Source organism: Betta splendens, chromosome 1 (assembly GCF_900634795.4).
Source record: "Betta splendens chromosome 1, fBetSpl5.4, whole genome shotgun sequence".
Taxonomy (NCBI): domain Eukaryota; kingdom Metazoa; phylum Chordata; class Actinopteri; order Anabantiformes; family Osphronemidae; genus Betta; species Betta splendens.
The window spans coordinates 12083092-12109099 of NC_040881.3; the positions used below are offsets into that span (position 1 = coordinate 12083092).

General features: G+C 40.6%; 2 protein-coding genes across 2 annotated transcripts; both read right to left on the bottom strand.

Moving 5' to 3' along the window:
* Positions 1-5913: 5913 nt before the first annotated feature.
* Positions 5914-11262, bottom strand: LOC129604203 (uncharacterized). Its single transcript, XM_055509464.1, has 9 exons — positions 11107-11262; positions 10553-10822; positions 9598-9745; positions 9369-9414; positions 9153-9297; positions 7692-7839; positions 7463-7508; positions 7247-7391; positions 5914-7057 (listed from the first exon to the last, which is right to left on the bottom strand). Exons 2-9 carry the CDS (start codon positions 10674-10676, stop codon positions 6705-6707), a joined length of 1155 nt encoding a protein of 384 aa, XP_055365439.1. The 5' UTR covers positions 10677-10822; positions 11107-11262; the 3' UTR covers positions 5914-6704.
* Positions 10691-25265, bottom strand: LOC114853764 (uncharacterized). The gene is made up of 20 exons (XM_055508221.1): positions 24942-25265; positions 22784-22915; positions 22623-22712; positions 22448-22544; positions 20228-20315; positions 19914-19956; positions 19684-19843; positions 19388-19549; positions 16885-17032; positions 14124-14166; positions 13908-14052; positions 13429-13623; positions 13128-13275; positions 12899-12944; positions 12683-12827; positions 12126-12398; positions 11552-11699; positions 11323-11368; positions 11107-11251; positions 10691-10791 (listed from the first exon to the last, which is right to left on the bottom strand). Exons 1-20 carry the CDS (start codon positions 25044-25046, stop codon positions 10691-10693), a joined length of 2460 nt encoding a protein of 819 aa, XP_055364196.1. The 5' UTR covers positions 25047-25265.
* Between the last annotated feature and the right edge of the window lie 743 nt (positions 25266-26008).

Consider the following 26008-nt stretch of genomic DNA (forward strand, 5'->3'; position numbering starts at 1 on the left):
AACCAAAACATAATAATCTCAACTTAAAGCTTGTACTCTCAGATTAAATTAGCACTTTCAGTGAAGAAGTTAGACCAAAAATAATATTTCAAATCAATAACTTAACAGAAAACGGCTACACATGCCACATCCTCCAAATGTTATAAAAGTACAAAAACACAGACAACTGTCACTCAATTTTAACCAAAACTATGATATTGCACATTAGTTATTAATACCCATAAACAAATAAGCCAGATGGGCGTTATTAGCATTGATATTCATGGATGCTTTGAGCAGCCATGCTCACTGCTTACCTGTGTTGCAGCGCAGCGTAATATGAGCCAATATGGCCACCAGCGCGCAAATGGAAACAAAACTACAGCGTCCTGGGAGGGACAGGCCGAGAAACAAAACTTAAAATCTGCAGTGACATGGTGCAACAGCGGCAACTTTTGGCCGTTCGGGAACACTGCCCTACATATACATATACACATTTTGAACACACTTTGAACATTTGTCTTTTTCCCCTCATTAGGAATACATACAAAAATAGTTCAGTGAAACAGCAATAGTCAAAGCCAACTTTATTTTTAACCAATGCACCAGCACTATAATACTGGATAAGTTACCATCACAGTTGAACAATGAACGGGTAGGATTCATAGTTATGTTGAAAGCATAGTTTCTGGAGTGGAACAGGTACAGTCATGGGCAGTTGGCTGGGGAGATGTCAGGGTCTTTTTTGTCTTCACATGTTGGAAGACATCGGAAGCAGTGCAGCTGCTGTACAGATGGAGGATGCAGCTGTTTTCCTTGACACCACTCTAGAAGGTATAAAGAATAGAATAGCAGATTAATGAAATGACCAGTATTTCCTATGTATCTCACAACCTTTAGAGATCTAAACAATAAATAGAGGTAGTTAGGTCAGTTTTAATGGTGTTTGGAGCAAACACGTTTTTTTAACTTATTTTATAGTGCTGGTTTGGTAAATCTTAGCATAACATTAATGACCTCCTTTCTGTCAGGTTGCTCAAATTCTGCTCAGAGGTCCTCCATAGAACAACCTGAGTCCAGCAGGACTTTATTGAAGTCTCCATCACATTTTCCACATAATCTGCACCATAACATTAGAGTTACAAATTACCCATCAACAGACTAAAATATCAAAATAAGTTGACCAACTGCATACAGAGTAAATACATAGAAAATAATATAGATCAGATTATGAATACCACAACTACTGAAATGTAGTCAAAATGTAGTCTCTGTCAAATAAAACTGCCAAAAGTATCATACTGCTGTTAAATGTATACACCTTGGTTCCTGAGGTGAGCAACAACTCTTCTACAAGGTAGCCGCGTGTCCACAGCCTGCATTGGCATCAGTTTGAGAAGCAACCTCTTCGCGTGTCAGTAGCTGGCATGCGTCAGCCTGTATAAAAAACACGTCACGTTTACAGCTAAAGTAGCTGACTAGATAAGCAACAATATACATGTTAGACTTAGATAGAACTTGCAATAACCCAAATTAACGGGTCTACTCGGGCTACAACATACACATATTCTGTGACATATACACAACAGGCTCGGTAATAATTAGAAACACAGTTGACTCTCACAACTTACTAGCGCTAGCCGCTAATGCTAGCTGCTAACACTGCGCTACCATCGTGCTAGCAGCTACAATGTGAGCTGAGTGAATGACCTCAGTACCATCACACGATTCGAACCGGACGAATGCTGGAGAGGCTTGGACTCATCCAAATTGCGTGTCAGCACCTTGCAACACTATCTCTCTCTGTCGCTGTAGCTGTTAGATTCAACGGTTCTAGCAATTAGCATGCCTTACACAGGAGGGAAGCTAGATTATAAACAGAGAAACTTCTGGAGTACATGCATCCAATAAGAATCAAGCATGTACTTACGTTTGGGGAAGCAGCAAGTGGATACGTGTTGAGGAACAGGGCGCTTCTTCAACCTGAGTGACTTCTTCTTTTATCTTTTAAATGGCGGGTGGCAACCAACTGACAGGTGCATTAGCGCAACCTCCTATGGTAGACTGCGCAGTGAGTGACTTCTTCATCTTTTGTCTGTGACTGGAGTGACTGAAACGAAAGGTTCCAGGTACATTTAGGGGTCCAGGTTTGTCTGGGGGGGCGAAGCTGGTTCTGTGATTGGTCAAAGCGAATGCAGACGTATCCAGTCCGCCAAATTTGAAACGATGCGAAGCGAACCGGATTGGATTGGATAAACTCTCAAAAATGTGAAATACTGTAAATAGGGGGCGTAATTCTAACACACCAGGAGTGTCTTAATGTGACCCAGGGAGTCAAATAAACGTACCAGAATACCCAAAAAGTGAATTTTGCATGTGCAGGCACCTTTAAATGAGTCGACTCCAATGAGTGACATCAACTATCATGTTCCTAGAAGTACAGGTAGAGGTGTAGGAGTAGCAGCAATTTATAACTCAGATTTATAAATTACTTCTAAACCTAAACATTGTTATAACTCATTTGAGAGCCTCACTCTGAGCCTTTATCACCCAGACACTAAAACTCAGAAGCCAGTTGTGTTTTGTATTGTTTACCGTCCTTCTGCTCCATATTCAGAGTTCTTAAATTAATTCTCTAAATTCTTATCTGACTAATTCTTAGCACAGATAAAGTCATTGTAGTTGGAGACTTTAACTTTTATGTTATGTTATGTTATTGTTATGTTATGTTATTATGTTGACAGCAACTGTCTCAGCACTGCTTTTAACTCCTTAATAGACACTATTGGTTTTACTCAGCAGGTAAATGAACCCACTCATCGTTTTAACCATACCCTTGCTCTTGCCTGACATATGTAGTTGAGATTGATAACTTAATAGTTCTTCCCCAAAACCCTCTGTTATCTGACCATTTAAACTTACTAACTTATTAACTTTTGAATTTAGCATAATTGACCTTACAGAAGCTGGAAAGAAACCTTACTGTAGAAAATGTTTACCTGACGCTGTTGCCAGATTCAAGCAGATGATTCCATCATCTTTTGTCTCATTGTCTTGTAGCTACACAGAGGAGAACAGTCACCTTAATCCTTATGAACAGGTGGACTGTCTTGTAGATGGTGCTGCAGCTTCTCCACATACAATGTTAGACACAGTGGCTCCTTTTGAAGAAGAAGGCAGTGAATCAGAAGAGGTTAGCTTCATGGTATAACTCAAGATCCGCAGCCTAAAGCACAGGCAGACCAGACAACTAGACAGGCAGTGGCGTTCCAACAAAATAAATGTAAACTGCATTGCATAGAAGGACAGTCTAATAATATATAAAAAAGCACTTCGTGCTGCCAGAAAAACATATTTTTCTCCTTAATTGAGGAAAATATAAACAACCCCAGGTTTCTTTTCAGCACTGTAGCCAGGCTGACTAAGAGTCATAGCTGTGTTGATCCTACTTAACCCTTAAATCTCAGCAGCAATGACTTTTTGAACTACTTTACTAATAAAATTATCACCATTAGAGAAGACATCCAGCACCAACTTCCAAATGACAGAAAGCACTGTCTATATCCATCCACTTTAAATTGACCAAATCCTCTGTCTTACCTTGACAGCTTTTATTCCCCATAATTTACCCTCACTAATCAACTCTTCCAAGTCGTTCACTTGTCTTTTAGATCCAATCCCAACCAGATTACTCAAAAAGTTCTAACTTTAATCATCCTTACATTTAGGGTATGTACTGTACTACAGGCTTTTAAGGTGGCTGTGGTTAAACATGAGTGGGAATAACCTGTATGAAGACTTTAAGTTTTTTCATGTTAATGAGAAATTCTCCACATGCACAAGGATTAGCTATGGAGTACCACAGGGTTCTCTAAGAGGAATGTTTCTCGCTCCCTCATCGTTGCGAAACGCCATTGAGGACCAGTTTATTTTCCCATCTTTAGAGATAAATGTTTTGGTGCGCTCACGCAGAGTGCAGGCAGGCAAACGGTCAAGGGGTCAGTGTTAGGCGTCTCCCTAACACATTAGTCATTATTACATTATAAAATTTTTGTTTTTAGCTTAAGCTACGTGAGGGCGGTGAAAAGGATCCCCCGCATGTCTGCAAGTCTGTGGATCTTTTGGCTTATGTCACAGAAGAAAAAACGTATTCGGTTTCTTCCTATGCCTGCCTCTGTCATTACGCGTACCGATTAAGATGTGACACGTTTGTATTATGAATACATAATATTAATATGAATATAAATATGAGTGCATATAAATGCATTGTGTACCCCTTTCTTTGATTACTGTTTTATATTCAATAAATATTTAGCATTTAATCAAAAGTTCTGCCTATTTTGTCTTTTCCCCCCTCATGAAAATAATCAAATTATAATATCAAATAATCAACTGTCTCTCTTTGCATCATTGTTGCAGTGATTTTAACCCCCAACACCACCACCACCACCCCTAATAACAACAAGTCATATAACCCCCCTGATTGGACAGTTATACAAAGTCTAAAATATTCTGTGACATAAGCAAAAAATAACCTTTAACAGGATCTGATCCCCCTCCCACTGCAGCAAAATGACCCCCCTACCCATGGCCTTAACCATTGAGCCATCAAGCAACCACTGAAATGCTACGTTCATAAGATGTATATAATATGTCTTAAGACACTCTTTGTAAATGGTGGAAACGTTTGGATTACCTCGTTACCACTGGCGTTACGTTAAATTTAGCGGCTTTTATAAGATGTCTACAGTTGATAAGTTAGTGTCAGCAGCCTACAGCAGCCTTGTCTGTTGTTACTGAGTTGTCAGATGACATGTTTTAACTTGTCTTTTGTGTGGCGTTTTGGGGAACAAGTCACGGCTACTTTCAATGTTGACAAGAAAAGGAGGAGCTAGTAGCTGTTTATGTCTGGATTCAGACTTTGATAGTCACAGGTTGACAGACGATCTGGTTCTACTAAAAGTGATGTGTCCAAGTGTGGCTGGTGATTGTGTCCATAACTGATCCTAAGGTGGACACTGTTGGAAAAATACTGCATTTAATCATTGAAACATATTTTGCTGAAGCCTCGTTAGCTGTGCTATACAGTAGCTTGGAAGTTTCTTCCCTTCTGCTCTGCAAGAAATAGGGAGTACCGTGTGTAGCATCCTTATCTGATGTGCCCAATGCTTGCTTTGTGCAGAAAATATTTCCCACGTACTGTGTGACTATGCATCTTCCAGATTGGAATACATATTATGAGCTGAATCCTTGTCTTCTCTTTATTGAGAGGAAGTTGCGTTTGCTGTAAACTGCTCATTCCTTACAAGTAAAATCCTGAAGAAGGTCTCAACTGATTGTGTTTCCCTAACAGACACTGCTGGCTGGATGTTAAAGGTTGAATATGTAAATGGTATTATTCTGATCAACACTCATTGAAAATCTGTGAATTTTTCTTTTAACATCAAATTAAACAGCGGAGTCAGGGCTACAACACTTTATAAGTGTTGTTCATGTATACTGTATGTACATGTAAATGTACATCAAACACAGAAGATAATGTGATACAATAATTTGTTAGCACACAGTGCCACCCTTGTTAGCTGTTACTACAAAGTTAGCATGCAACACATTTAATTTAATTCAATTCAATTCAATTCACATTAATTCAATTCAATTTTATTTATATCGGCCAAATCACAACAAGGTTATCTCAAGGCACTTTACAAGGTAAGGTTTAAGACCTCACCCAGCTAAACCCAACAGATCCCAGATACAGCAAGCCTTTAATTACAATTTGACAGCAACAGTGGAGAGGAAAAACTCTCTTTCTCAAATGAGGAAGAAACCTCCAGCAGAACCAGGCTGGATGTGGGGCATCTGCCTTGACCAGTTGGGGTGAGGGGAGAGAGAGAGAGAGAAAAGCACAGCAACAACAACAAGCAACAATTATCCTTTTATTCATATATTCCATAGTATTAGCATAATAAAACGTTAAAATCTGGTTTTGTGTTTGTCCTTCTTCAGACAACAACAAATGCCACTGACACTTTGACAAGAACTCATGACATTAGAGACTGATTTGGTTTTATCAAAGAAATTGTGATTACTATTAATCATAAGTATTAACTCACTAAATTGACATCTGGTGTTTGTCTAGCGAGGTTTCAGCTTTAAAACCAACCTCGTGCCCCTATTTTGAGGAATATTAATGTTTCTGCATTAATGTTAAATTATTAAATTGAATTCGCTACAAGGTCATAAAACGCATTGGGCAACTTTCACTGGCAGACAGGGCTGTAAATCCGGGGTTGGTGTTTTTTTTTTTTTAATGCGTAAAATGACATCTCAAACTCAGGCCCTTCTTACTGTGAGGCGACAGTGCTACCCACTGCTCCACCGTGCACGCCACATGGCTGGTTATATAATATAACCATTATATAATTATAATAATTATAATTATATATTATATAACTCTAAAATACTTATACTTATATAAACTAAAATAACCATTATTTGGCGATCACTTTTTTTGCTGTTGTAGGTGCTATAGTGGTGAAAAAACATTAGACATCCACACTAGTCAACTCATAATCTCATCTGACTGCATTAAAATTGTTATTACTTTGTCCTGCATCACTTCTTTGAAACCATCTTTTGGCTGAGTAAATATTGACTAATTGTGCTATGATTATACAGAGGTTAAAAGCCAGCCCCTTTAACACATAAAAACCCATAGTGACACCTCATTTTCCAGCAGAAATAGGTAAAAGATACAATAAAAAATAAATGAAAAACACTATTATTACTATAACAAACCAACCAGATTGATATGCGTAATTATTAGATAGACGACTTCTGGTGTTGGATACTGGCAAGTTTTCTTGCGCCACCTTTAGCTGGGTCCCTTCTCTGACTTGACTCAGCAGTGTCGACTTTCCTGTGTTCATTCCATAAGCTTGTATTAGGGGAGCAGTGTGTGGAGGGACTGGAGGAGGAAGGTGAGCAGGTGGTGCTCCACATTTGGATGGAACTGATGATGATGATGGTCGTAGAAGAGATCTTTGCCTTAGAAGGGGCAGTGGGGGCACAGAGGGACCTAAGGGTAAAACCACCAGACTAGTTAGTCTGTCCTAAATTGTAAATGAACCCTTTCAAACAGTCATTAGGTTTGGTTAGATCGTGTTAAATTTTATTTAACTGCAGGGTCGTTCACAAAAAAGTCTGTAGTGATGCCATAGAAGTCATGTTCTATGCAAATCTCCATCTGATTTTACAGCTGCCTCACCTTGTCTCTGTAGTTCCTCCTTCACTGCTTCTACTAGTTTCTTCTGTTTGAAGTCAGAGATGGGCTTAGAGGTCTCGTTCTCTTTCAGATGAGCCTCAGAGGTGCTGTTTATACCAAAGCGGTTCTTCAGCTCCCGGTTAATTTGCTAGAAAACCAAAACAAGAACCATTTATATGCATATCTTTATGTCCAAAGACTAGGTGGAGTTCTACTCACATCAAAGCCTGGGTTTCGAGCTCCCAATTCTACATTGCCTGGGAACCTGTGAAAAAAACAAAAGAGCTTATCTGAAATCCTGAGTAAAGTAGAGGAAGGTGAAAGAGTTACAGTAGATGAGGTGATGAGCGATGAATAAGAATTCTAGACAAAATGTTATGTGGGAACAACAGCATTCATTTACAGTTGTGGACACAATCACCAGCAACACTAGAGACATTTAACTCACCGGACGTTGCTTGTTGTGCCACCCTGACACTGCCTTCTGCTGCCCTCTGTCTCCCTTTTAGGGGAGGTAGAGTAAACAGTGTTGTTCACCTGAGAGTCATTGATCTGTGGGCTTTTAATGTTGCCCGTGGCCTTCAGTAGCGTAGGATCTGAATATACAACAGAAAATACAATGAAGTTATCATTTGTCATTAAACACAAGCAGAATAACATCCTGTTTATTGTAACTCAATGTCCAATTTCCAGCAGTGTCCAATTAGTTCTGTAATGCATTAGTTAACAGCTTCAACCACTTTGTTTTTATCATGACTAGACAAAGAAACAAATCAGACTTTATTTTGGGTGGTATGTAAAACTGGCTCAGGAAAAGTTTTCATTAAGTGTAACCCCCCCATTCTTATGTAAGTAATGTGTGGCTGCCTTGTTAATGCTTACTAAGCATCTCAAGCACACAAAAGATAAACGATAGACAGTCATTCCTTACATTAATCTACTCTTCTCGTGTTGTCACGATCCTGGACTTTGGAATTTGCCCTGGGGGGGGGGTGGGTTCTGTCACAATCCTGGACTCTGATGCCATTTCCACTGCTGATTCCTGTTTAGTTTTGGCACTTCCTGTTTTGCCTAAGTTCTAGTTTTACTTATTCTTTCACATGATCTATCAGCTGCAGCCAATCTGCAATCAACTCGGTACTTAAGCTTTTGTTCCCCCTCACGCTCTGCCAGATTGTTTGCGCACTCACCTGTCCCGACTCTCCATCGGTCTATCAGTAAGTCCCTCCTGTGTACCAGACCTAGTTTTGTTTCTGACCTCGCCCTGCCTGCCCCTGTGTTACTGTTTTGGACTTTGTCTGATGTTTTTGAACCCTGCCTGCAGTTTTGACCACGTTTTGCTAGTTCCCTGGCTGTACTGCTGCTGAGCCATTTCGGTGTACTGACCAGTGCCTGTTTGACGATCCCATTTCATTAAACCACCTCAAACTGAGAACTTTGACTGCTGTGCGTTTGGGTCCTTCACCTTGATTCTGTGACACATGTGAACTGCTCATCCTCATAAGGGTCATGGGGGTGCTAGTGTCTATCTCAGACTTAATAGAGGCTGGTACAACTTACACAGTGTCACCAGTCCGTTACATAGATCAACCATTTACATGCACACCTAAATCTTTATAGTCTACAATTGGCACAACTACGGTACATGTGTTTGGAAGATGATGTCCTCCTTGCTTCTAAAGCATTATTTTTAGAGCTGGCGTTATGTTCCTATACACCTGTGACACCAGCATTTATCCATAAGAAAAAAAAGGAAAATAAATTTCCTTATTAGTCCCACAGAGGGGAAATTCGTTCTCTGCATTTAACCCATCCCCTGACACTAAAGGACATTTAGTGGCTGGTAAAAGCTGCACAGTCATTAGACTTTTGTCAGTAAATCAGACATCTGATTTCACAGCTGCCTCACCTTGTCTCTGTAGTTCCTCCTTCACTGCTTCTACTACTTTCTTCTGTTTGAAGTCAGAGATGGGCTTAGAGGTCTCGTTCTCTTTCAGATGAGCCTCAGAGGTGCTGGTCATATCAAACCGGTTCTTCAGCTCCCGGTTAATTTGCTAGAAAACCAAAACAGGAACCATTTATATGCATATCTTTATGTCCAAAGACTAGGTGGAGTTCTACTCACATCAAAGCCTGGGTTTCGAGCTCCCAATTCTACATTGCCAGGGAGCCTGTGAAAAAAACAAAAGATCTTATCTGACATCCTGAGTAAAGTAGAGGAAGGTGAAAGAGTTACAGTAGATGAGGTGATGAGCGATGAATAAGAATTCTGGACAAAATGTTATGTGGGAACAACAGCATGCATTTACAGTTGTGGACACAATCACCAGCAACACTAGAGACATTTAACTTACCGGACGTTGCTTGTTGTGCCACCCTGCCACTGCCTTCTGCTGCCCTCTGTCTCCCTCTTAGGGGAGGTAGAGTAAACAGTGTTGTTCACCTGAGAGTCATTGATCTGTGGGCTTTTAATGTCTCCCTTGGCCTCAAGTAGCGTAGGACCTGAAAAATAAAAGAAATTAATGAATAAACGAAGTTATCATTTGTCATTAAATATAAGCAGAATAACATCATGTTTATTGTAACTCAATGTCCAAAATCCAGCCGTGTCCAATTAGTTCTGTAATGCATTAGTTAACAGCTTCAACCACTTTGTTTTGATCATGACTAGACAAAGAAACAAATCAGAATTTTATTTTGGGTAATATGTAAAACCTGCCCAGGAAAAGTTTTCACAATAAACCTACAATGTCTCATATTGATAAATTTTTGTAATACTACAGCTTAAGCCTAAATCTGCTTGCTTGACTTATGTGTGGTTCCAGCAGGCTCAACGATGACTGTGTGCATTAGGCCCCCATTCTTATGTACGTAACGTGTATTCCCTATATACTCTTTTCATTAGACTTACTCACATGTGTTGTCACGATCCCGGACTTTGGAATTTGCTCTGAGTTCTGACCACGTTTTGCCTGTTCCCTGGCTGTACTGCTGCTGAGCTATTTCCATGTACCGACCAGCGCCTGTTTGGCTATCCACCTTCATTAAACCACCTCAAACTGAGAACTTTAAATGCTGTGCTTTTGGGTCCTTCACCTTGATTCTATGACAGTATAATTTGGCCAAACTTGGACCCAGCCAGCACTGGAATTGAAAATCTAGAGTTGAAACCTGCTGAACTCTGAAAGATGAGTTTGGGGCAGACTAATATTTATCACCATATTTACGTGTCCTTAATTTTGCAATGTTGCTGTCTGGATGTTGTTTGAAATAATAAATAAATAAATATTACAACTAATACAAACCAACCAGATTGATATGCGTAATCATTAGACGGACTTCTGGTGTTGGATACTGGCAAGTTTTCTTGCGCCACCTTTAGCTGGGTCCCTTCTTTGACTTGACTCAGCAGTGTCGACTTTCCTGTGTTCATTCCATAAGCTTGTATTAGGGGAGCAGTGTGTGGAGGGACTGGAGGAGGAAGGGTAGGAGGTGGTGCTCCACAATTGGATGGAACTGATGATGATGGTCGTAGAAGAGATCTTTGCCTTAGAAGGGGCAGTGGGGGCACAGAGGGACCTAAGGGTAAAACCACCAGACTAGTTAGTCTGTCCTAAATTGTAGATGAACCCTTTCAAACAGTCATTACGTTTGGTTAGATTATGTTAAATTTTATTTAACTAAAGGGTCGTTCATAAAAGAATCTGTAGTGATGCCATAGAAGTCATGTTCTGTGCAAATCTCCACTTTTTCTACTGCTGTACTTTTACCTGCCACCAAAGGACATTTAGTGGCAGGTAAAAGCTGCACAGTCATTAGACTTCTGTCAATAAACCAGACATCTGATTTTACAGCTGCCTCACCTTGTCTTTGCAGTTCCTCCTTCACTGCTTCTACTAGTTTCTTCTGTTTGAAGTCAGAGATGGGCTTAGAGGTCTCGTTCTCTTTCAGATGAGCCTCAGAGGTGCTGTTTATACCAAAGCGGTTCTTTAGCTCTCGGTTAATTTGCTAGAAAACCAAAACAAGAACCATTTATATGCATATCTTTATGTCCAATAACTAGGTGGAGTTCTACTCACATCAGAGCCTGGGTTTCGAGCTCCCAATTCTACATTGCCAGGGAGCCTGTGAAAAAAACAAAAGATCTTATCTGAAATCCTGAGTAAAGTAGAGGAAGGTGAAAGAGTTACAGTAGATGAGGTGATGAGCGATGAATAAGAATTCTAGAAAAAATGTTATGTGGAAACAACAGCATGCATTTACAGTTGTGGACACAATCACCAGCAACACTAGAGACATTTAACTTACCGGACGTTGCTTGTTGTGCCACTCTCCCACTGCCTTCTGCTGCCCTCTGTCTCCCTCTTAGGGGAGGTAGAGTAAACAGTGTTGTTCACCTGAGAGTCATTGATCTGTGGGCTTTTAATGTTGCCCGTGGCCTTCAGTAGCGTAGGATCTGAATGAACAACAGAAATTATAATGAAGTTATCATTTGTCATTAAACACAAGCAGAATAACATCCTGTTTATTGTAACTCAATGTCCAATTTCCAGCAGTGTCCAATTAGTTCTGTAATGCATTAGTTAACAGCTTCAACCACTTTGTTTTTATCATGACTAGACAAAGAAACAAATCAGACTTTATTTTGGGTAGTATGTGGAACTGGCTCAGGAAAAGTTTTCACAATAAACCTACAATGTCTCGCATTGAAATATTTTTGTAAAATTACAGCTTAAGCCTAAATCTGCTTGTTTGACTTATGTGTGATTCCAGCAGGCTAATATTTATCACCATATTTACGTGTCCTTAGTTTTGCAATGTGGCTGTCTGGATGTTGTTTGAAATAATAAATAAATAAATATTACAACTAATACAAACCAACCAGATTGATATGCGTAATCATTAGACGGACTTCTGGTGTTGGATACTGGCAAGTTTTCTTGCGCCACCTTTAGCTGGGTCCCTTCTTTGACTTGACTCAGCAGTGTCGACTTTCCTGTGTTCATTCCATAAGCTTGTATTAGGGGAGCAGTGTGTGGAGGGACTGGAGGAGGAAGGGGAGGAGGTGGTGCTCCACAATTGGATGGAACTGATGATGATGATGGTCGTAGAAGAGATCTTTGCCTTAGAAGGGGCAGTGGGGGCACAGAGGGACCTAAGGGTAAAACCACCAGACTAGTTAGTCTGTCCTAAATTGTAGATGAACCCTTTCAAACAGTCATTACGTTTGGTTAGATTATGTTAAATTTTATTTAACTGCAAGGTTGTTCACAAAAAAGTCTGTAGTGATGCCATAGAAGTCATGTTCTGTGCAAATCTCCACTTTTTCTACTGCTGTACTTTTATCTGCCACTAAAGGACATTTAGTGGCAGGTAAAAGCTGCACAGTCATTAGACTTCTGTCAATAAACCAGACATCTGATTTTACAGCTGCCTCACCTTGTCTTTGCAGTTCCTCCTTCACTGCTTCTACTACTTTCTTCTGTTTGAAGTCAGAGATGGGCTTAGAGGTCTCGTTCTCTTTCAGATGAGCCTCAGAGGTGCTGGTCATATCAAACCGGTTCTTCAGCTCCCGGTTAGTTTGCTAGAAAACCAAAACAGGAACCATTTATATGCATATCTTTATGTCCAAAGACTAGGTGGAGTTCTACTCACATCAAAGCCTGGGTTTCGAGCTCCCAATTCTATATTGCCAGGGAGCCTGTGAAAAAAACAAAAGAGCTTATCTGAAATTCTGAGTAAAGTAGAGGAAGGTGAAAGAGTTACAGTAGATGAGGTAATGAGCGATGATTAAGAATTCTGGACAAAATGTCATGTGGGAACAACAGCATTCATTTACAGTTGTGGACACAATCACCAGCCACACTAGAGACATTTAACTTACCGGACGTTGCTTGTTGTGCCACCCTGCCACTGCCTTCTGCTGCCCTCTGTCTCCCTCTTAGGGGAGGTAGAGTAAACAGTGTTGTTCACCTGAGAGTCATTGATCTGTGTGCTTTTAATGTCTCCCGTGGCCTCAAGTAGCGTAGGACCTGAAAAATAAAAGAAATTAATGAATAAACGAAATTATCATTTGTCATTAAACAAAATCAGAATAACGTCCTGTTTATTGTAACTCAATGTCCAATGACTCTGAACTCTGAAAGATGAGTTTGGGGCAGACTAATATTTATCACCATATTTACGTGTCCTTAATTTTGCAATGTTGCTGTCTGGATGTTGTCCTGTGTTCATTCCATAAGCTTGTATTAGGGGAGCAGTGTGTGGAGGGACTGGAGGAGGAAGGGGAGGAGGTGGTGCTCCACAATTGGATGGAACTGATGATGATGGTCGTAGAAGAGATCTTTGCCTTAGAAGGGGCAGTGGGGGCACAGAGGGACCTAAGGGTAAAACCACCAGACTAGTTAGTCTGTCTTAAATTGTAGATGAACCCTTTCAAACAGTCATTAAGTTTGGTTAGATTATGTTAAATTTTATTTAACTGCAGGGTTGTTCACAAAAAAGTCTGTAGTGATGCCATAGAAGTCATGTTCTGTGCAAATCTCCACTTTTTCTACTGCTGTACTTTTACCTGCCACTAAAGGACATTTAGTGGCTGGTAAAAGCTGCACAGTCATTCGACTTTTGTCAGTAAATCAGACATCTGATTTCACAGCTGCCTCACCTTGTCTCTGTAGTTCCTCCTTCACTGCTTCTACTACTTTCTTCTGTTTGAAGTCAGAGATGGGCTTAGAGGTCTCGTTCTCTTTCAGATGAGCCTCAGAGGTGCTGGTCATACCAAACCGGTTCTTCAGCTCCCGGTTAATTTGCTAGAAAACCAAAACAGGAACAATTTATATGCATATCTTTATGTCCAAAGACTAGGTGGAGTTCTACTCACATCAAAGCCTGGGTTTCGAGCCCATCCTACATTACCAGGGAGCCTGTGAAAAAAACAAGAGCTTATCTGAAATCCTGAGATATTTTTAAAGTAGAGGAAGGTGAAAGAGTTACAGTACACGAGGTGATGATTGATGAATAAGAATTCTGAACAATATGTCATATGGGTACGACAGCATGCATTTAAAGTTGTGGACATGAAACGTAGCTTTAGGCAGGACTCCATAGTCCGAAAAGTGAAGTTAGAGAATCCAGCGGTCGTAGTTAAGTGTCCATGGTATAACTCAGAGATCCACAGTCTAAAGCACAGGACCAGACAACTAGAAAGGCAGTGGCGTTCCAACAAAATAAATGTAAACTGCATTGCATGGAAGGACAGTCTAATAATACATAAAAAAGAACTTTGTGCTGCTTGAAAAACATATTATTCCTCCTTAATTGAGGAAAATAAAAACAACCGCAGGTTTATTTTCAGCACTGTAGCCAGGCTGACTAAGAGTCATAGCTGTGTTGAGCCTACTTAACCCTTAAATCTCAGCAGCAATGGCTGTATGAATTACTTTACTAATAAAATTATCATCATTAGAAAAAACATTCAGCAGCAACTTCTTCCAAATGACAGAAAGCGCTGTCTAGATCCATCCACTTTAAATTTACCAAATCCTCTGTCTTACCTAGACAGCTTCTTCCCCATAACTCATATGGAGTTACCCTCAATAATCAACTTTTCCAAGTCGTCCACTTATCTTTTAGATCCAATCCCAACCCGATTACTCAAAGAAGTTCTACCTTTAATCAGCTTGTCCATATTAAATCAAATCAACCAATCTTTACATTTAGGCTATGTACTATGTACCACAGGATTTTAAGGTGGCTGTGATCAAACCTTTATTCAAAAAACCTACCCTGGACCCTGGAAAACTAGCCAACTATAGGTCAATTTGAAATTTACCCTTTATTTCTAAGATTCTTGAAAAAAAGTGTGGATAAACAATTATCTGACCATCTGAGTGGGAATAACCTGTACAAAGATTTTCAGTCAGGATTTAGAAAACATCATAGCACAGAACCAGCTCTGCATCAGGATGGTTTAAATCCTATTTGTTGAACAGATTCCAGTTTGTTCATGTTAATGAGAAATTCTCCACATGCACAAGTATTAGCTATGGAGTACCACAGGGTTGTGTGCTTGGTCCAATTCTGTTTAGCCTATACATATCTCCTCTAGGTAAGATTATTAGAAAGCAATTCTATTAATTTTCATTGGTATGCAGATGATACTTAGCTATATATGTCATTGGAACCAAATGAAACAGATCAACTAGTCAAAATTCAAAGTTGTTTGAAAGACATCAAATCCTGGATGTCCCAAAACTTCCTTCAACTACATTCAGATAAAACTGAAATTCTTATTGTTGGGCCTAAAAATCTGAGAGAGACACTATTGAGTCAGATAGCCACCCGGGATGGCATATCATTAACTTCAGATTATACTGTAAGGAACCTTGGTGTCATCTTTGACCAGGATCTCTTCTACATCATACATTAAACAAATCTCCAGAACCGCCTACTTTTATCTTAGAAATATAGCTAAAATGAGAAACATCTTCTCTCAGAGCAATGCAGAGAAACTGATCCATGCATTTGTTACCTCTAGGCTGGACTACTGTAACTCCTTACTCATAGGATGTCCTAACAGCTCCTTAAAAAGCCTACAGCTTATTCAGAATGCTGCAGCCAGAGTTCTGACAGGACTTAGAAACAGAGATCACATTTCTCCTACATTAGCTTCTCTGCACTGGCTGCCTGTAAAATGTAGGACAGAATTTAAAATTCTCCTACTCACCTACAAAGTACTAAATGATAAAGCTCCTTTTTATCTTAAGGACCTCAAAGTTCCTTATGCTCCCAGCAGAACACTTCGTTCTCAGAGTGCTGGGCTAATATTTAACTGTAGAACGGGAGGCAGAGCTTTTAGCTACCAAGCTCCTCTCCTCTGGAACGAGCTCCCTCTTCGGTTCAAGAAGCTGACACACTCTCCACCTTTAAGATCAGGCCTAAAACCTTCCTTTTTGATAAAGTATATGGTTAGAGATGGTTGAGGTCACTGGCAATTATTGTTAGTCACAGGAACCATCTCTTACAGTAGTTAAGCTGCAATAGACATAGACTGCTGGGGGACTTAATTTATATACTGAGCTCCTCTGTTTCCTTCTACCTCTTCTGTCCAATAACCTCCCATCATTGTTTTATGCTTAACTAACCTCTCTCAAGTAGTTGTGCTTATCCCCCGCTCTCTCGCTCTCTGTCTCTCCCACTCTGTCCTCAACTACAAGTATCATCTGACCCGGAGTTTTGTGTCTGTGATGGGCAGCTGTGGATCAAACCATTCTGCCTGTATCCAGTCCCTGGTCTAACCACCCTGCCTGTGCTTTGTTTTTGCTTGTTGTTTTTACTGTGCTTTTCTCTCTCTCTTTCCCCTCACCCCAACCGGTCGAGGTAGATGGCCGCCCACATCCAGCCTGGTTCTACTGGAGGTTTCTTCCTCTTTAGAGAGGGAGTTTTTCCTTCCCACTATTGCTGTCAAATTAAAGGCTTGCTGTACTGCATGTGGGATCTGTTGGGTTTAGTTGTGTAAGGTCTTAAATCTTACTTTGTAAAGTGCCTTGAGATAACTTTGTTGTGATTTGGCGCTATATGAGTTGAATTGAATTGAATTGAATTGACACAATCACCAGCCACGCTACAGACATTTAACTCACCGGAAGTTGCTTGTTGTGCCACCCTCCCACTGCCTTCTGCTGCCCTCTGTCTCCCTCTTAGGGGAGGTAGAGTAAACAGTGTTGTTCACCTGAGAGTCATTGATCTGTGGGCTTTTAATGTCTCCCGTAGCCTCGAGTAGCGTAGGACCTAAAAAACAAGAGAAATTAATGAATGAACGAAGTTATCATTTGTCATTAAACATAAGCAGAATAACATCATGTTTATTGTAACTCAATGTCCAATTTCCAGCAGTGTCCAATTAGTTCTGTAATGGATTAGTTAACAGCTTCAACCACCTTGTTTTTATTAGAATTTTATTTTGGGTAGTATGTAAAACTGGCTTAGGAAACGTTTTCACAATAAAACTACAATGTCTCGCATTGATAAATTTTTGTAAAACTACAGCTTGAGCCTAAATCTGCTTGTTTGACTTATGCGTGATTCCAGCAGGCTCAACGATGACTGTGTGCATTAAGCCCCCACTCTTACTGTATGTACATAACGTGTATTCCCTATATACTCTTTTCATTAGACTCACTCACACATGTTGTCACGATCCCGGACTTTGGAATTTACTCTGAGTTTTGACCACGTTTTGCCTGTTCCCTGGCTGTACTGCTGCTGAGCTATTTCCATGTACCGACCAGCGTTTGACTATCCACCTTCATTAAACCACCTCAAACTGAAAACTTTAAATGCTGTGCTTTTGGGTCCTTCACCTTGATTCCATGACAGTACAATTTGGCCAAACTTAGACCCAGCCAGCGCTAGCCTGTCGGTAATTGAGTTCTTGGTTATATTTTGTGTTTTGTGGAAGACGTTTTTGTTTTTGCCATGGATTTCACCTGGCCTGGTCTGCCTGAGGACCTTGACTGCTGTTTTTGGAGCTTGCAAAGGATTACGTGGAAGCACCAGGATCAAAGACACCGCTCCGGGTAGTGAACCTAGCGATTGGCATCTTGGAGAGGGTATGTTGGTGGTTCGACTACCCAGGTGTGAGGATGCTTTTTACACGGCTGGGTTCGATGCGAGAGGATTTGGAATACGCTCTGCGCATTGCACCCGCTAACGCTCCATGCCCACGTCACGGAAGCCACGGTCCTGCATCAACCACTGTGTCTCAGCCCGCTCCAACCACTACGTCTCTGCCTGCTACAATCGCCTGCTTCAACCGACACGTCTCCGCCTGCTTCAACTGCCTGCATCAACCGCTGCGTCTCTGGCTGCATCCACCACTGGTTCCTGGACTGCCTGTCGTGACCTCTGCTGAACCTGCCACGCAGCCACGTCGGAGCCCCACTGCACCTGCCGCCAAGCCACGTCAAGCTCCAGTGCAGCCATCTTGCCCAGCCCAAGCTCCACAGGCTGCTCAAGTGTCGGTTCTGTACCCACATCTGATTGCAGCCCTAGCTCTGCTGCAGCAGTCAGCTCCCACATCTGCTGCTGCCCATTTATGTCAAGCTCCAGTCCTGTCAGGTCTTGCTCCAGCTCCAGCGCTAGCTGAGCCACGTCTTGTTCAAGCTCTAGCTCAGCCCCGTCTTGCTCAAGCTCCTGCACATCCCTGTCTAGCTTAAGCTACTGCCCAGTCAAGCCAGGTTCCGAGTCTAGTTCCTGTTGGCCCAGAGGAGGCTGTTCCTGTCCCTGGTGGCCTATGGGCCACTGGACATGCCTTGCATCGGCGTCGGCCTCCCAGAGCTCAAAGGCCCAGCGGCTGGATGGTGACTCCCCTCGTCTCTCACCGGGGTAGTCAAACCACCAATACTCCTCCTCCGAGAAGCTGCCAAATTCTTCTTTGCCGTGTCCTTCTGTACCGTAGCTGAGTTTATCTGTACCGACCCAGTCTGTCTTTGACCTCCATTTTTGCCCGCTCCTCTTGTACCTACACTATTTGCTTTTGTGCCTTAACCTCTCCTTGCACCTTTGATTACAATTTGCTTATTAATTGAACTGTTACTTACCTATGCTGTGCATGTGGGTCCGATACGTCATGTAGTTCCTCCTTTTTTGTTTCTACTCCTCCTTTATATCATAGATAACCTTAGAGGTTTCCTTGTCTTTCAGATACCAACAAACTAGCTTGTGTTGAATGGAAAATTACAGCTGCTACAACCAGTTACCTGAGTGGGCACCTAGATGAACTACAAACTTGGTTGCCACTCCAAACTTGGATTTACACTGGCTGTGCTTGCATGCCGAAAAAAAGAGTCTGAACAAACTAAAACCTTACAAACCAACCAACACAACCGGTTAAACAAATTACTATAAGGACAAACAGGTAGTGACATCATAAAAGAACAATAAACAAAGAAGTCATTAAGCAAAACCAAACCAGACGCAACCACCCCCTTGTGGTGTGAAGGGCTAATTGTAACAGAGGATAGTTCGGATTAAAATAAAATAAGTTTTAGGTTACTTATTTTTACATTTCCCTGCTTGCTCTAGAAAGGAAAATACATGTATAATGCTTTTACAACACAGAAATTACAAGTAACACAAACTAACCAGACTGACATGTACTATCATCAGATGGACGATTGCTGGTGTCAGATATTAGCGAGATCTTCTGCTCCACCTTCAGGGTCCCTTCTCTGACTTGACTTGGCAGTGTCGACTTCCCTGTGTTCCCTCCATCTGCTTCTATTAGAGGAGCAGTGTGTGGAGGGACTGGAGGAGGAAAGGGAGGACACGGACAAGGATGATATAGGAGGCAAAAAACAACCATTTGAGTCACAGGTACAGTATAGGCTGCACATTTGTGAAGTCAATAAATTAGACATCTGATTTCCCAGCTGCCTCACCTTGCCTCAATTGTTTTAGTTCCTTCTTCACTGCTTCTAGTCCACCTCTCTCTTCTATGAACTCATAGATGATTTTACTGATCTCCTTGTCTTTCAGCTGAGCCTCAGAGATGCCACACATATCAAACAGGTTCTTCAACTCTGGGTCCAAGTTGTTCACCTGGAAAAAGATAACAGGAACCATTGACATGCTTTATTTATATCCACAAGTTTAGTGGAGTTGTACTCACATCAAAGCCTGTATTGGTATCCAATCCTATATGACCAATGTGCCTGCGAAAAAACAAAGAAGAGGTAGATAACAGAAAATTGATACATAAAACACAGATTGAACTGGTAAATGATCTCTAACATGATGCAGCCAGTGACACCCTATTTTTTTATTTATCTTTCAAAATAAAATAAAGGATTAAATACCGAGTGAACACCGCTTGTAGCAGCACAAGATGAATAAGACTTCTAGACAAAGCATCATGTAGGAATGAAAGCATACATTTACAGTTAAAGAGACAATCATCAGCCACACCAGAGACATTTAACTCACTGAAAGTTGGTTGGCATGCTGGTGTCTGCTTTGGTCAACTTCTTCTTTCCTCCTCTGTCTTTTGTCTTCGAAGAATTGCTGAAAGTAGCTGAAACATTTAAAACATACATAGCTAAACATAACTTAAGCATCTAAAGCATAGATGAATGTATCTGATGAGAATTTGAAGTTGTTTAAACAAAGCGGAATATTTGCAGAACAACTTAAGTATTGGAATTTCTAATTGAGGAAACTTGAAAATGTTTTGCTAAAATTGAAGAACTGCTGCAAATGAAGGAAGTTTATAAATGTTTGCCTAATTTGATGGACTATAGTTTGATGTATTAAAACTGCTAAATATTATAAAGAAGGGTTTTGAGTTCAAGAGCTCAAAGTTGGGGAAACATTCATTACAGCTGAAAGTAGCTGCAGAGGAAGTAGTTGAATTTTAAATTGAGAAAAGTGGTAGGTTTGGAGGAAAGCAGGTAATTGCTGAACAGTAAAATAGGCTCATTAACTAGTTAGAAACAGAAAGAGTGCTATTGAAGCTAAAGATTTATATTGGTGTTTTTATTTTGAAAGGATTTTGAAGACGTGTAAGAAACGATTAATTAAGTAGTCATGAATAACCAGTCAAAAGCAGAAAAAGGGCTAAGTTTTGAAATGGTGCTTTTGTATTAAAAAGATATGGAAAGGGTGTGAGAAATAAATAAACCGACTAAAACTTAAAAAATTTTCAAGACTGTCGCTGCCTCCCTGGGTGGTTCATAGAGCTCAGTCCAATTGATGGTGTTGAAGCAGTCTCTCAGGGCAGACTTACACTCAGCAGACCACCTGATCACAACCTGGGGCACCACTAGCCTTTTGTTTCTTAGTTGCTAAAGTGTTGTGGGTCGTAAGCTTGGAAGCTACGTCAAAAGTTACTAAAGTTAAAAAGAGAAATCTTTTGTAGTCTTGGAGTTTTTTTGGTTTACAATTGTCCTGTGCTTTTGTCACCTGTGAAGGTTTGTAATTTGCCGTCCGTGTTTAGGTTTGTTTTGCCCGTTTATCAATGGATCGAGTTTAGTTAGGCTGTAGGATGCAGTGCTTGTTTAGTTAGCTCTTAGTTGTCCAGTGTCAGTGTCTTGTGTTTCCATATTTAGAGTTTATGTTGCCCGTAAGAGACAAAGCATTAATTTAGTGTAGTTTATAATATCTGTCCCTGCTAAGCAGCAATTTTAAAGGCCCATGCACATGCTTTTTTCCGCGCTAAATAATCTCAATGACAATTTTACACTTCATTAAATTTATTTACTTATATAATATGCAACTTGATTAGGGGCTGCTATTGCTAATAGTAACGTTTGCCAATAGCCTATGCAGCCTGAATTAATACAACAGAATATTCATAATACGACTATAGCTTGTTTGGGAGCAGAGCTCGATAAACTACAGTAATATAAACTATAAATGACCTCCAGCCGTTTATTATTAGTGCTGTATGCGAGGAAAATCAATGGTGAACTGAGCAGTTGCGTTCCAGCAGCCTGACTCCGCCCCCTCTCAGCCCGACTATTGCTGAGGCAAGTACAGAGGAAACCAGGAAGCACTAGGTGTAGCTTTTGAGCCTACGGCAAACCATAAGCCTAGTCATCTTTTTAGTCAACCCCCATTGAAAAGTTTTCTTTAAATAATGCATCTGTAAAGCTGTGATTTAATTTGGATCCTCAGTTTGTTCAGACAAACAAAGGTTTATGGCCAATTTCCCAACACCAGACAACAGCAAGTGCAAAACTAGAGAAATATTATATCCTCTGACGTTTTGTGCCCAAAGGACAATTAGTTGCAGCTAATGAAAAATAATTTAGGTAAAAAAAATGAATGTGTTAATCAGAAGCTGTAGTTCCCCTTTGAGCCACTTGTCTGAAGTTTTCATGAAGATTTTGAAAGGCATCTATTTCCAGTTTTGCTATAAATGCACAGTGATATAACGTGGAGTGAAGCACATATTTAGGGGATGATATTTACAGTATTCACACAGCAGCACCTGAATACCTGCAGGTATGGGTGAACTTGAAGACAGGTTTTGAAATGTCATCACAAGAAACCAGAAAAACAGGCACAAACCAGAAACCAATTAAAAGAAAGATCTTGAAAAGCTTGAAAGTGTAGACCTCAGGAAGAAAATATTCTTAAAGTTAGACAAGTCAAGCCAGAGAAGAAACTTTTTAGAGTTAGCCTAGTAGGCAGATCTGTAGCTACCATTTTTCCGCTGTCTTCCCGGCATTATCTCTAATAGTTGGCTGTAGAAACATTTGCACTCGTCCTCACTGTAGAAATTCAGACCCACTTGGCAAGTCTGTAAACATACATGTTTTACCATAACAACAAATAAACTCAAAAAAAACAAAAGTCAACATTTGTAGGTAGAACTCACATCTCCCTCAAATGAGACGAAGTAGGGTTTGGGGAAGTTGGGCATGAGATTTATTCTGCCCACGTCCTGTTCAAACATCATCTTTCCGTCCTGTGGAAATACAGAAACCATGTAGACTTGCTGGTATAGCATAAAAATATCCAAATTCTTTATCACCATACCTCCTTGTCAAAGATTCTGATGAAATAGGATTGCTGGGGGTGGTCTTTGACCAGACAGGCTACACCACAGCATTTGCTGTTCCAGCTGTTCTTGTCCGCTGTGAACACCTGGACCACTGCTGTAGACAATGTCTGGAGATGAAGTACAGAAAGGTCATCACTGTATGCTGTGTTGCTTATAAATGTTAAATTAACAGAGGGGACAGGGCATAAACAGCTGTTTGTCATGACTATGTCATTAAAGAAAGTGAGCCTCACGCTTGCGGAAGTTTTGTGTAAACTACTGTACTGGTTAAACCTGTGATGCCCATGTTTTTAAAACGTGTTGTTTTGTCCACAGTGTTTATATACAGCAGTAGTAGAAACTGAAGGGTGACAACTAAAGCAGAACCTTTCTTGTTTTTAAACACACAATATGCCTGTTATTGTGCTAACCCACAATGAATCCTTTAATCTGTTTGGTTAGGGGGGGGTACACCCTGGACAGGCCGCCAGCCCATCTCAGGGCAACACAGAGACAAACAACCATTCTCACTCCTACGGGCAATGGAGAGAGGTCAATTAATTTGGACCGTGGGAGGAAGCTGGAGAACCCGGCAAACTCCACAGAAAGGCACCCGATCCGCCTCCAGGAATCGAACCCAGGACCTTCTAGCTGTGAGGCGACAGTGCTACCCACCTTACGACTGTGCCGCTTGTTTGTGTATATATGTTCTTTTTATTTCTCTAGTGCCTTTAACACAATCCATTGAGTGTTTATTAAACTCAAACTGGAGGGGGCTGGTGTGGATCATGGACTACCTCACAAACAGGTCACAGTTTGACTTGGCAATTTCTGGCCTGAAAACAAAGGATGTAGTGGTTGATTTCTGCCGACGGTCACACTCACACACACATATGCACACCAGGGAAGGAACACTGAGAGAGTGGACTCCTGAGTGTGCATCTGAACCATAAACTGGACTGAACACAGATGCAGAGGGTGGGTCAGAGCAGACTACCTCCTGAGGAGACTGCAGTCTTTTGGCGTGAGGGGGCCACTGCGGAAGACCTTCTATGACTCAGTGGTGGCACCAGCCATCCTGTACGATGTGGTCTGCTGGAGCAGCAGCATTATAGTGAGGGACAGGAAAAGACTGGAAAGGGTCATCAAGAAGTCCAACTAAACTCACATCCATCCTGGACCAGGACTCTCACCCACTGGAGGACTCACTGTCTGCTCTGGAGATCAGCATTAGTAGCAGACTGATCCACCCTCGCTGTGTGAAGAAGATATTCAGCAGATTTTTCCTCTGCGCTGCTATCAGACTGTCCAATCAGAACTGTTAATTACCTCCTGATCCATAACTCACCTGCATCATTGATTATGTAGAAAAATTTCCTCTGTGCAATATTTGTGTAAAATGTTTGGTGCAATATTTCTAAGATATGCAATAATCCTTCTCGTGACTCCATTATCAGTATTGTGCTTTATATTGTGCTGTTGTGAGAAGCATAATTTTCCCACTGTGGGTGGGTTTTTCTTATTTTTATTCTTACTATTAATTAAATTGGTTGGGACCCAAAAACAATGTCTGTCTTTTCCTCTGCATGTCAAGATATGCAGGAACATGCAATAGTGTAGAACTGAGGAATTCTCCTTGACTCAATTACACGTTGACTGACAACACTTGACAACAAAGGTTCTTGTAACAGAAAACTATATGCATTTCAAGGAAACTATTCTTGTTATGGGGAAGTAATCTGAAAAGAACAACAACACTTACCGTATGTTACAACTGAGCAGTAAATGCATCACCTGTCAGATCTTCCACAAACAGACTAAACTTATTTATTCCTTTATATAATTAAAAAGATCTGACTTAAAAACAAGCCTCACTCTAGAACAGGTGCAACATGCTTTTCATTTTATAACATTGTATAAGCATATCTGAACTAACGCAACCATAAAAATGACACTATTTCTAAAATCAAACTGGAGTCCAGTCTTGCTGGAGACATTTTACCCAAGCTCTCATACTGTCCCACCAGTGATGAGCCACACAACATTATGTACCACGGCATTGGTCAGAGGGGACAAACAATCATAAGACGATTCATCTAGTACTGAAGGTATTCCTTACTCAATTACCAAAAGAAATTAATGAAGAAAACTTACAATGCATTTCTTGCCAAGGTAGCTGAAAACGCATTCGTTCTCCTGCTCCGTCAGTAGCTGCGACCCAACATTCATCTGCCGCTGTGCAGGAGGCTTTTCACTCATTATGAGCAACCACTTTGTAATTATGCTCTCACTGTCACTGGTGCAAAGTCTATAGAAGACCTGCAAGAGTCAATATTGAATATTGACTCCTGCAATATTCATAGATAATTTGTAAATATAAAACAAAATTCAGTTGCTGCAGATGTTATATTCTGTGTCTCGGCTCACCTAAATTCGGTTCGTCTTGTTTGTCTCTTGGCTTTTTATGACGGGAATGTAAGAGCAGAATGGGAGGAGAGAAGACATACCTGTAAAGTGCAAGCTGTCAAACATAAATTAATGCAAAGCTAGGAACTGAGTTAAATATAGTGGTTACATCTAAAAGGGTGTTAATAAAAGAACCAAGAGGTGTTAACGTCTTTGTGATGGTGTAAAAGGTAAAGTTTTATCCCTGCAGTCAGAGGTCAGAGTCTTGTTCTGATGCTACAGTATATCAGATAATCTGTGACATCCTGAGATAAGAACCTTTTTGTCCTCTGACCTGAGATGAATAGTATAAAGATAGACTATACACTATTTATCAGTAATAAATTGAAGACTACTCCAGTCACTCCAGCAATACTAACCAGTGGACATACTGTATGGTTCAAAGTGTTTGTCAGCCTACACCCCACACAGAAATGTACAGTAGTATTACAGAGTGCGTAAATATTACAAATATCCTTTTCATACTAAAGTCTTTACAGCAAACTGGGCTAATATTACCTACATGCATCTATAGGCAGGATTAAATAAGGACAACTGCTGAAAGTTTCTTCCTCATTAGAGAGGGAGGTTTCCTCTCCACTGTTTTTGTAATTGTAATTGTAATTTGTAATTGGAATTAAAGGCTTGCTGTACAGTATGTGGGATCTGTTGGGTTTAGTTGTGTAAGGTTTTAAACCTTACCTCGAAAGTGCCTTGAGATAACCTTGTTGTGATTTGGTGCTATATAAATAAAATTGAATTGAAATTGAATTGAA

Coding starts and splice junctions, on each gene's coding strand:
- LOC114853764 (XM_055508221.1), bottom strand. CDS start 25,046: ATGAGTGAAAAGCCTCCTGCACAGCGGCAGATGAATGTTGGGTCGCAG. Junction 12,945..13,127: donor GGCACAACAAGCAACGTCCG/GTAAGTTAAATG, acceptor TTTTTTTCACAG/GCTCCCTGGCAATATAGAAT. Junction 11,700..12,125: donor TGATTACGCATATCAATCTG/GTTGGTTTGTAT, acceptor TTGTTCATTCAG/ATCCTACGCTACTGAAGGCC.
- LOC129604203 (XM_055509464.1), bottom strand. CDS start 10,676: ATGAACACAGGAAAGTCGACACTGCTGAGTCAAGTCAAAGAAGGGACC. Junction 9,298..9,368: donor CTCGAAACCCAGGCTTTGAT/GTGAGTAGAACT, acceptor TTGGTTTTCTAG/CAAATTAACCGGGAGCTGAA. Junction 7,058..7,246: donor GGAGGAACTACAGAGACAAG/GTGAGGCAGCTG, acceptor TTTTACCCTTAG/GTCCCTCTGTGCCCCCACTG.